The 12,091-nt window shown below is 46.5% G+C and overlaps 1 protein-coding gene across 5 annotated transcripts in view; it reads right to left on the bottom strand.

Annotated features, from left to right (window-relative positions):
• SETDB1 (SET domain bifurcated histone lysine methyltransferase 1) overlaps positions 1 to 12,091 on the bottom strand; it is a 158,503-nt gene that overhangs the window by 29,361 nt on the left and 117,051 nt on the right. For all 5 annotated transcript variants that reach the window (XM_077257881.1, XM_077257873.1, XM_077257898.1 and 2 more), the window contains exons 2-4: positions 5,223 to 5,436; positions 4,683 to 4,840; positions 1,091 to 1,128 (exon numbers count right to left, since the gene is read on the bottom strand). In XM_077257881.1, the coding sequence (XP_077113996.1) occupies positions 1,091 to 1,128; positions 4,683 to 4,840; positions 5,223 to 5,434 (408 nt within the window). In that variant the 5' untranslated portion in view covers positions 5,435 to 5,436. The remainder of the gene's footprint in view (positions 1 to 1,090; positions 1,129 to 4,682; positions 4,841 to 5,222; positions 5,437 to 12,091) is intronic.

The raw sequence follows: 12,091 nt of genomic DNA, 5'->3' as shown, positions 1-12,091 counted from the left end.
CCCCTGTCCTGTGCCGGGAGGTAGAATCCTCCCACTTCTGGAGCCCAGTCTGCAGAGCACGGCTGGAAGCCTGAGAATGGACGTCAGGAACAGAGAAAAAGCACGCTGAGGGAGTGGGCGGAGCTTCCAACTTGTGGCCTAGCACAGGCCGAAGCCAGGGAGAAAAGTTCTGGATGGCGTGAGCAGGAAGAGAGGGGGGTGGAGCCAGCTGAGAACGCGCGAACAAGTGGGCGGGAAGTCTGGTTTGCGGTCTAGTACAGGCCGAAGCTGGCGAGTTAATTTCCAGCACCGGCCGGTGCATGTCCGCTGGGTAGTCGCGGTGCACCAGGAGCCCTCCTACCGAACCCGACCTGTCCTTCACCGATCGGATGTCCGGGAAGCCCGCTGCAAGGAGCTGTAGAGCTTGACCGCTCTGTTGCAGGTCAGGTGTCGTCAATTTTTGGAAGGTGCAGGAACCCTCCATCCACCAACCCTTTCACAGGGAGGTGGAGAGGGACTGTCCGCCTCCTTTACCATCTGCTTTAACAGTGGTGGTGCAGTGGGGGCTGCTTGGACGCCACGAGGTGGGCCTCTGTACATCCAAAGGGTTAATCACCTAGGATGGGAGAGGGCTGAATGTCCGGCAATAGGCCTGGCTGCGTAAGAGGGTACGTGGAGGCGACACTCCATGTGCTCATCCGTTCAGGGTGCGGGGAGATCGGTGCCCTTGAAGGGACCAGTCGCCCCTGAGAATCAGCTCTGGAGTGGCATCCCACGTCGTAGGAGAGGAAGAGCAAGGAACTGGTTCTCTGGGAGCCCGCATGAGGGTGTACACTGCAGGGGAGGAGCGAACTTTCTTTGTAATACTGAGTGTCAGCCTCCTGGTGGCAGCAGCATACACCCACGGCCTGTGTCCCCCAATGAGGCGAAGGAGAAAACTAAATAAAAAATGGAAGCAAACATTCCTATGAAAAGGGGCTGATATGTACCACAGCATACAAAGTGAGAGGTGCTCTTATACAGCAGCTTATGAAGGGGCTGCACTGATGAAACCACCTCTCCGAGGACAGTCTTACAGACTTTTCACCTGTATATCTTATTTCGTACTTACTAGATGCTTCTCTTTTGGCGTCTTACTAACTTCTTCCCCTGTAAGAGAATAATAAAATATTTTTTTACTTTATTTTGTTGGAAACTTGGATGGTTTGTTAACCCCGTAACGACCGCCGATACACGTTTTCACGGAGGTAATTAAGGGTACTTAAAAAGAGGAAAAAGTGTATAGCGCCCCCCAGGGTTGAAATTTCTTTGGGGTCTCAGCCTCCGGGAGTAGCTGAGACCCCAGAGAACATGATTCGGGTCGGTTTTTACCAACCCAGGTGTGGCAATCGCCGTTATTAACGGTATAATGATGACAACCAAAAAAAAAAAAAAAAAGTCAGATTTTCCATTTAATTTCTCTCTCCTCTGATGTGATTGAACATCAGAGGAGAGAGAAATAGGGTCCCCCGGTCGCCCCCCCTTAACCTCTGGAGTCCAGAAATCCCCATGATGTCCCCTGGCGTCTTCTTCCGGGAGAAAATGGCGGCGCATGTGCAGTGCGCCCACCGAGATCTGCCGTTCGGCACCAATAGGAAAATTTTCCTACTGGTTCATTTTGATCAATGTGATCGACACTATCACAGCGATCCAAATTAAAAAAATGTTTAAATAAAACCCCCATTTATAACCCCCTTAGATAGGGAAACATAATTTAATTAAAAAAAATGCATTTCCATTTTTCCATTAGGGTTAGAGTTAAACTAAGGTTAGGGCTAAGGTTAGGATTGGGATTAGGGGTGTGTTAGGGTTAGGGTTGGGATTAGGGTTAAGGGTGTGTTGGGGTTAGGTTTGTGGATAGGGTTAGAATTTGGGATAGGGGTGTGTTGTGGTTAGGGTTGGGATTAGGGATAGGGGTGTGTTGTGGTTAGGGTTGGGATTAGGGATAGGGGTGTGTTGTGGTTAGGGTTGGGATTAGGGATAGGGTTGTGTTGTGGTTAGGGTTGGGATTAGGAATAGGGTTGTGTTGTGGTTAGGGTTGGGATTAGGGATAGGGGTGTGTTGTGGTTGGGGATGTGATAGGGGTGTGCTGGGGTTAGGGTTGTGGTTAGGGTTGGGATTAGGGTTGGAGTTAGAATTGAGGGGTTTCCACTGTTTAGGTACATCAGGGGGTCTCCAAACGCGACATGGCACCATCATTGATTCCAGCCAATTTTGCGTTCAAAAATTCAAATGGTGCGCCCTCTCTTATGAGACCTGCTATGCACCGAAACAGTGGCTTTCCCCACATATGGGGCATCTGCATACTCAGGAGAAATTGCACAACAAATTTTGTGGCCCATTTTCTCCTGATACCTTTGTGAAAATAAAGTTCCAAAGTAAATTTTTTGTGAAAAAAGTAAAATGTTCATTTTTTCCTTCCACATTGCTTTAGTTCTCGTGAAGCACCTGAAGGGTTAATACATTTCTTGAATGTGGTTTGGCGCACCTTGAGAGGTGCATTTTTTTTAGAATGGTATCACTTTTAGGTATTTTCTGTTATATTGACCCCCTAAAGTCACTTCAAATGCAAGATGGTCCCTAAAAACAAAAATTGTTTTGCAAATTTTGTTGGAAAAATGAGAACTCGCTAGTCAACTTTTAACCCTTATAACGTCTTACCAAAAAATAATTTTGTTTCCAAGATTGTGCCGATGTAAAGTAGACATGTTGGAAATGTTATTTAACAAGTACCGTATATACTCGATTATAAGCCGAGATTTTCAGCCCACTTTTTGGGGCTGAAAGTGACCCTCTCGGCTTATACTCGAGTCATTGTCAGCGGACGGGGGGGAGGGGTCGGCGGGGGAGCGGGGCGGTGACATACTCACCTGCTCCTGGCACTGTCCCTGCATGTCCGATGGTCTCTGGGCAGCTCTTCCTGTGTTCAGCGGTCACGTGGTACCGCTCATTAAAGTAATGAATATGGACGCATATTCATTACTTTAATGATCGGTATGTGACCGCTGAACACAGGAAGATGCCGCCGGCTCCCGGAGACCATCTGACAGCGAGACGCTGCCAGGGACCACGCCGGGAGCAGGCGAGTATATCGGGGAAGGTGAGCATTGCGCGATAGTCACCTTCCTCGTTCCACCGCTGCGCGCTGCTCTGTCTTCCGTCCTCTGGCTGTGACTGTTCAGGTCAGAGGGCACGATGACGCGATTAGTGCGCGCCGCCCTCAGCCTGAACAGTCAGTGCAGAGGATGGAAGACAGAGAGGCGCGTGGAACGAGGAAGGTGACTATCGCAAGTGCCGGGGGCCTGAGCGAAGAGAGGCGAGTATGTGATTCTTTTTTTTTTCATTTTAATCGCAGCAACAGCAAATGGGGCAAATGTGTGGAGCATCTTATGGGGCCACAATGTACGGAGCATCGTATGGGGCCACAATGTATGGAGCATCTTATGGGGCCACAATGTATGGAGCATCTTATGGGGCCACAATGTATGGAGCATCTTATGGGGCCACAATGTATGGAGCATCTTATGGGGCCACAATGTATGGAGCATCTTATGGGGCCACCAAGTATGGAGCATCTTATGGGGCCACAATGTATGGAGCATCGTATGGGGCCACAATGTATGGAGCATCGTATGGGGCCACAATGTATGAAGCATCGTATGGGGCCACAATGGATGGAGCCACAATGTATGGAGCATCGTATGGGGCCACAATGTATGGAGCATCTTATGGGGCCACAATGTATGGAGCATCGTATGGGGCCATAATGTATGGAGCATCTTATGGGGCCACAATGTATGGAGCATCGTATGGGGCCATAATGTATGGAGCATCTTATGGGGCAACAATGTATGGAGCATCGTATGGGGCCATAATGTATGGAGCATCTTATGGGGCCACAATGTATGGGAGCATCGTATGGGGCAATAATGTGTGGAGCATCTTATGGGACTATCAACCTTTATGCAGCATTATATGGGGCATATTTTAATATGGAGCATTATATGGGGCGTATTTTGTATGGAGCATCTTATGGGGCCCATCATGAACTGTATGGAGCATTATATGGGGCTCCTGATTCAATATGGATATTCAAAAACACTTAACCTACTGATGTCTCAATTCATTTTACTTTTATTGGTATCTATTTTTATTTTTGACATTTACCTGTAGCTGCTGCATTTCCCACCCTAGGCTTATACTCAAGTCAATAAGTTTTCCCAGTTTTTTGTGGCAAAATTAGGGGGGGGGTCGGCTTATACTCGGGTCGGCTTATACTCAAGTATATACGGTAATTTGTGTGACATCAATCTCTAATTTAAGGGCATGAAAATACAAAGTTTGAAAATTGCAAAATCTCCAAAATTTTCGCAATATTTCCGTTTTTTCTCATGAATAAACGCAGGTCACATCGAATAAATTTTACGACTAACGAAGTACAATATGTCACGAAAAAACAGTCTCAGAATCAGTGGAATCTGCTGAAGCGTTATTAAGCTGCAAATTGGGTCTGTCACTAACGGGTTAAACATCAGCGATCAGAGTTTGCTCCGGTCACTGCTGGTATGCTGCAAGCTCAGTTCCTGCAACCAGGCTAAGTTTTGTTACATGGTCGTGAATGGGGTTAAAGCCCCCTCTGTATATGTAAGATATTTGTCACTGACCAGATCCGACGCTCAGGACGTCGTCATCGTCATCCTCATCGGGAATCTCGATGACTTCCACTGGCTTCGAAGACTCATCGTCTGAGCTGCTCTCTCTGTAGGCGATGCCCATCTCTTTATACAGGGTCTTTACTAAGGACTCACAGTTATCCAGAGCCCTGAAAATAAGTGACCATTAGACACTCCATCTCTATATCATTGCTGTATCATCCACAAATAGTACATATCTGCAGGACTAGTGCATCTTATAGGGACACCCCGGAGGCATGATCAAGCCACAGGAACGAGGCCGGCTAAGAACCGACGGCCTACTGTACCTGCAGCTTAGGTCTCATTCACTTAAAGAAGGCAGAGTTGCCGTACTGAGAGTGGCCAATACACAGTGTACAGCGCTGTGGTGCTCTGGCTACCTACACCGTGTCCCGACACAGACCTAGGTGTCGGACCCCCTCTGATCTCTCATCAATGCCTTATCCTGAGGACAGATCATCAATACCGTATTCCAGCACAGACACCAGTAAGATGCCGATCATCCCTCACCTGGAGGCGTTGTCGTACAGGCTGTCCACACCAGCCACCTCCTGCTCCTTCTGCTTCACCAGCTCCTCCAGTTCCAGCAGCTGGGCCTTCTTCTGCTTCACCAGCTCGTTCTTCTCCACCTCGCGGTCTATAAATTCCCGCAGCTCCTTCATCGATATGCCCAGTTCTTCCACCACCATGTTCTCCAGTTCGGCCATCTCTGGGTCATCCATGGCTGCAGTGGAGAAAAAATAAATACATTTTAACATGGAAAAACACCGGTTTCAACTGTGTCATGCCCTAATCACTGCTGCTTAACCCCTTAAACGCCGCTGTAAATCTTTGACAGCAGCATTTAAATGGGTTAACATCTGCTGAGCCCCTTCCGATGTTGGTCGTGTTGGTTGGTGAACTGTCGGGGCCCTCCCCCGAGTATGATGCATCCATCAATCTCTGACAGGCTGGGAGGTTGCCATTGCATCCTGGGGCCCGCCACGACGGTACTCCTGTGAAGACTTACCTGTGGCTGGTTAGCTTTTAAAGGAGATTGTGAATTTTACAATATACTATATTCAAGTATATAGTATGAGCAATCGGACGATCACAGGTTCAAGTCCCCTATGAGGACCCTCCCAACAAATATTTTTTAAAAATACAATAAAGATAAAATATTTGCTATCACCGCATCTGAAGAAGTTAAATAAAATTAATAATAAAATAAAAATTGCATCTACGGGATTAAATGCAGCTAAAAGTCTGCCCCCTTGTGGCGGCTAATGGCTACTGCCGTACTATTAGGTCCCCCTTACAACATAAGAAAAAAAATAACTTGTCTAATCTGGGACAATTGCTTAATGGTGGCTGAGCGCTCCTGCCACCTGCTTGCTAATACCCCATACAGAGAAGATGCAACTGGGCTCTGTTCACACCGCGCTTTTACCATGTGGTAGAAAAAAACAAATATCAGGATCACTGGTACTTCAGGGAGAACTTACGGACCATTTGGGATGAACAATGGGATATCTGGGAAATCCTAGGCACCAGCAGTCTGAGCATGTGCAGGGAGAGCAGCAAGCCAGGAGCCAGCCTCCAGCAGCTGCAGTAATCTGACGCCCCTCTGGTCTGGCTGCTCTCTGCCCATCCTCCTCCTCCTAGCACCCCATCCCCCACCCTGGCCAGACAGCTAAAAATCCTGCTGTCAAGTACAAAGAGTCACAAAAATGCACAGGGCAGGAGGTGGGGGGAGGGGGAAGCTGGAAAGCGACATCTGCTGCAATGTATCCAGAAGCAGGAGCAGGCAACTTGAGCGCTACAGGAGACAAGCAGCACAGGTCGCCTCTGGGGCCACTCATTCCCAGGAAGATAAATAACCAATATAAGAACTGATCGGGAGGGTCAGCTTCATCTTATATCCACATCCTGAAAGATGCGTGACCTTTCATGTCTGGTTATTATCTTCGGCTACGTTCACATTTGCGTTGTGCGCCGCAGCGTCGGCGCCGCAACGCACAACGCAAACAAAAACGCAGCAAAACGCATGCACAACGCTGCGTTTTGCGCCGCATGCGTCCTTTTTTTGATTGATTTTGGACGCAGCAAAAATGCAACTTGCTGCGTCCAATGCGCCCAGACGCGTGCGCCGCAGGGACGCATGCGGCGCAAAACGCAAGTGCGACGCATGTCCATGCGCCCCCATGTTAAATATAGGGGCGCATACGGCGACGCTGCGGCGCCGACCGCAAATGTGAACGTAGCCTTCTATCAGCTCTAACAGTAAAAAATCCTATTAGAAATGAGAGAATCCATTACCAGGAACCCTGCGCCCCACCTACTACCTGCCAAAATCTAACAGAAGGAGAAGCAGGGGGATTTCTGCAGGTAGGAAATGCTTCTCACGGGTCCTGGAAATGGATTCTCATCTCTGATTGAAAGGATTCTTTACTGTTACAGCAGTGAGACTATAAGCTGTTGGAGCAGAGCTCTTGAATCGTTTGGCTCATCTCTACGCTCTATCCTTTCCACTAGGAGCTCCATCCCGCTGGGAAATCACAGTTCTCAGACTGGACCTAGTAGTGCCCACTCTGTTCCATCAAGTTGACAGACATTCCATAGGAACCTTTCCGCTTCCGACATTTGTGCAATAAAAAAAAAAGTGCAAAATTGACCAGCACTTAAAGGGGTTGTTCAGTGACAGGCAAATGCAGAAAAAGTGATAATGTGTTAGTGGTCGGAGCACCGGGCCCTATGGCAATCAGCAAATCGAGGTACTTATCCCCAATACAATGTAGCTCAGTGTGGACGTTTCTGTACGCTCGGTGGTCTTGCAGTGCTTGGGACCCCCCAGAGTCCTGCAAGTGCCGGGATGACGGTGCAGAGCGATAGCTCGGAATTTCGACATCATCGGGACCTGATTGGCTCAGGTCCTAATGAGATTAACCCTGTGTCATGATCTAGAAACTGCGATCATTAGTGATTATAGCATTTACAAGTTTATAAGACAGATGTTTGTTCTCACACCCCTCCGGCACCCCATGACAGGATCAGAAGGGGGCCAAGGGTTGTCATGGCACATGGCAGCTGGAGGTCACATGACGACCTCAGGGTCTGCCAACTACGGTGGCCTGTTAGACCCAGCTAGCAGCAGGGTGCAACAGGCAATCTTCCAGTGTAAAGCTGCAGCTCTCATGCATTACAGTGTGAGATATATATATATATATATATACATATACACAGACCAAAAGTTTGGACTCACCTTCTCATTTAAAGATTTTTCTGTATTTTTATGACTATGAAAATTGTAAATTCACACTGAAGGCATCAAAACTATGAATTAACACATGTGGAATTATATACTTAACAAAAAAAGTGTCAAACAACTGAAATTATGTCTTATATTCTAGGTTCTTCAAAGTAGCCACCTTTTGCTTTGATGACTGCTTTGCACACTCTTGGCATTCTCTTGATGAGCTTCAAGAGGTAGTCACTGGGAATGGTCTTCCAATAATCTTGAAGGAGTTCTCAGAGATGCTTAGCACTTGTTGGCCCTTTTGCCTTCCAGCTCACCCCAAACCATCTCGATTGGGTTCTGGTCTGGTGACTGTGGAGGCCAGGTCATCTGGCGTAGCAGCCCATCACTCTCCTTCTTGGTCAAATAGCCCTTACACAGCCTGGAGGTGTGTTTGGGGTCATTGTCCTGTTGAAAAATAAATGATGGTCCAACTAAACACAAACCGGATGGAATAGCATGCCGCTGCAAGATGCTGTGGTAGCCATGCTGGTTCAGTATGCCTTCAATTTTGAATAAATCCCCAACAGAGTCACCAGCAAAGCACCCCCACACCATCACACCTCCTCCTCCATGCTTCACGGTGGGAACCAGGTATGTAGGGTCCATCCGTTCACCTTTTCTGCGTCGCACAAAGGACACGGTGGTTGGAACCAAAAATCTCAAATTTGGACTCATCAGACCAAAGCACTGATTTCCACTGGTCTAATGTCCATTCCTTGTGTTCTTTAGCCCAAACAAGTCTCTTCTGCTTGTTGCCTGTCCTTAGCAGTGGTTTCCTAGCAGCTATTTTACCATGAAGGCCTGCTGCCCAAAGTCTCTTCTTAAGGCCGGAGTCACACTGCAGCGAGATACGGCCGAGTTTCGCAGGTTAAAAAGAAGTTCTGGCCCCGGCATTCCAAAGCGGAGCGTGCAGCCGCAAAGCAATACATGGAGCTGCACGCTCCGCTCCGGAGTGCCGGCGCCAGAGCTTCTTTTTAACCTGCGAGACTCGGCCGTATCTCGCTGCAGTGTGACTCTAGCCTAACAGTTGTTGTAGAGATGTGTCTGCTGCTAGAACTCTGTGTGGCATTGACCTGGTCTCTAATCTGAGCTGCTGTTAACCTGCGATTTCTGAGGCTGGTGACTCGGATAAACATATCCTCAGAAGCAGAGGTGACTCTTGGTCTTCCTTTCCTGGGGCGATCCTCATGTGAGCCAGTTTCTTTGAAGCTCTTGATGGTTTTTGCCACTGCACTTGGGGACACTTTCAAAGTTTTCCCAATTTTTCGGACTGACTGACCTTCATTTCTTAAAGTAATGATGGCCACTCGTTTTTCTTTACTTAGCTGCTTTTTTGTTGCCATAATACAAATTCTAACAGTCTATTCAGGAGGACTATCAGCTGTGTATCCACCAGACTTCTGCACAACACAACTGATGGTCCCAACACCATTTATAAGGTAAGAAATCCCACTTATTAAACCTGACAGGGCACACCTGTGAAGTGAAAACCATTTCCGGTGACTACCTCTGGAAGCTCATCAAGAGAATGCCAAGAGTGTGCAAAGCAGTCATCAAAGCAAAAGGTGGCTACTTTGAAGAACCTAGAATATAAGACAATTTCAGTTGTTTTACACTTTTTTGTTACTTATATAATTCCACGTGTTAATTCATAGTTTTGATGCCTTCAGTGTGAATTTACAATTTTCATAGTCATGAAAATACAGAAAAATCTTTTAATGAGAAGGTGTGTCCAAACTTTTGGTCTGTACTCTATATGTCACCAATTCTTCACCTGCTGCTGATTTGTTCATTCTACCTCCCAAAGATCGCAGTAAGGCTTGGCGCACATTCATCCTGTGCTCTGCACTGAGCGCTTACACTGGGGTTTCCATGTAATTCTCTGAAATAAGAGATTCAGATGGATCCCCCGAAAGAGGATTCCCTATAATGAAGCAGTTGGAAGCACTGTGGACGCCGTCTGTCTTTTTTAGGATTGCATAAAAGTGCCACTGGCTACAGTTTTCTGCATTTCAAAAAGAAGGACACCGCTGAACAGAGGCCAGACAAAGTTTTGAGTAACTCTGCTGCCTCATTATAGTGAATGGATCCCTGGGGGGGGGGGGGGGGTTCATCTGAATCATGTCAGATTTAGATAGAAACCACAAAGTGGCCAGTGTAGCGCGCTGTTTATCTGTGATCCAAAATGTTATTTTAAATGTACCCAATTGATAAAAGCTTCAACTCAAATCACAAAAAAGCAAGTCCCCACTCAGGTTTGTCACCTGTTAACGGAAATATAGGGGGCTTCTTCGTTACTGATAGTACAAAGACTCTGGAAAAGCAAAATGGCTCCTCACCCCACAAAAGAAATCCAGTGAATTCTGTACCCCCAAATCCAAATGTCCCCCTCCCTTCTAAGCCGCAGTGTGCCTAAACCACATTTAGAGCCCATATTTTTGTTACTTCTGTAGCGATGAGAGTCCGCATAATTTACCGGTGGTGTCTCCAGAAGCACAAGCTGGGCAAAACGGACTGGTCACTACAACGGCAGTTTGCAATTTTCACTCGGCAACATTCATTGCTGCTTGTTTCCGGAAAACACCCACGGAGTCAAAATTGACACTACATCTGTAGATAAATTCCAAAGGGGTATAATTTTCAAAAAGGGGTCACTTGAGGTGGGATTCTGCTCTTCTGGCACTTAGGGGCTCTTTATATGCAGTCCGCAAACTATTCGAGGAAAACCTGCGCTCCAGGAGGCAAATAGCGCTCCGTTCCGCTCGAGTCTCTCTGTATGGTTAAGCAGCACTGTACAGCCACATATGGGGTATTGCCACATTCAGCAGAAATTGTGGGATAAATTTTGGTGCCATTTTTACCCACTTCGTGTGTGAAAATGTAAAATCTGAAGCTAAGACAACATTTTGGTGGTAAAATGGGGTCGCTTATGGGGGATTCTGCTGTTCTCTCCCAGTCCCAGTGGGTCATGGCACCCGCAAACCATAACAGTAAAGTCTGCACTGTAATCTGGGGCTCCTTTCTTTCTGAGCATTGCACTGTGCCTGAAAAGTAGCTCCTGATTACATGTAGGGTGTTGGTGCACTCAAGAGAAATTGCACAACAAATTTTACAGTTCATTTTCTCCTACAACTATTTAAGAAAATTCAAAACTTGAGGCCAAAGCAACACTTTAGTAGAAACCATGTTAATTTTCAATTGACTCAGCCCAATGTTATACAATTCTGTGAATCGCCTGGGTAAAAATGCTCACTGCACCCCTAGATGAATTCCTACAAAGGTGTAATTACCAAAATCGGGTCATTTGTGGGGTTTCTGACGTTTTGCCGTGTCAGGGACTCATCAAATGTCACATGTGTCCGCTATCTATTCCGGCCAATTTTGCACTGCAAAATTCATTTGGTGCTTCTTCACTTAGGAGCTCGGCCATGCATCCAAACAGTAGTTTTCCCCACATATGGGGTATCAGCATACTCAGGAAAAATTGCACAACAGATTGTATGACCCATTTTCTCCTGTTACCCTTGTGAAAATACCAAATTTGGGGCTAAAATTTTTTTTCGAGCACCTTGAGGGGTGTAGTTTTATAATGTCGTTACATCTGGGAATTTTCTGTCATATAGGTCCCTCAAACTCACTTCAAATGTGAGGTGGTCCCTAAGAAAATTAGTTTGTAAATTTTGTTGGAAAAATGAGAAATCGCTGGTCAACTTAACCGTTATAAGTTCCTAGCAAAAAAAATTAGGTTTCAGAAATTGTGCTGATGTAAAGTAGACATGTGGTAAATGTTATTTATCAACTATTTTGTGTGACATGACTGATTTAAGGTTGTAAGAATTAAAGTCAATTTAAATTCACCACTATCATGAAGTACAATATGTCACAAAAAAGACAAAATGTCCCAATCAATGGGATCTGTTGAAGCGTTCCAGAGTTATTACCCCATAAAGTGACAGTGGTCAGAATTGTAAAAATTTGGCCTGGTCATGAAGGTGAAATCAAACTGGGAATGAAGGGGTTAAAATGGCTCTCATATGATAGCCTAATAGTGTATGTGCACACGTTGCGGATTTGGCTGCAGATCTGCAGCGGATTGGCCGCT

Source organism: Ranitomeya variabilis, chromosome 1 (assembly GCF_051348905.1).
Source record: "Ranitomeya variabilis isolate aRanVar5 chromosome 1, aRanVar5.hap1, whole genome shotgun sequence".
Classification (NCBI taxonomy): Eukaryota; Metazoa; Chordata; class Amphibia; order Anura; family Dendrobatidae; genus Ranitomeya; species Ranitomeya variabilis.
This window is presented reverse-complemented; position numbering and strand designations above follow the sequence as displayed.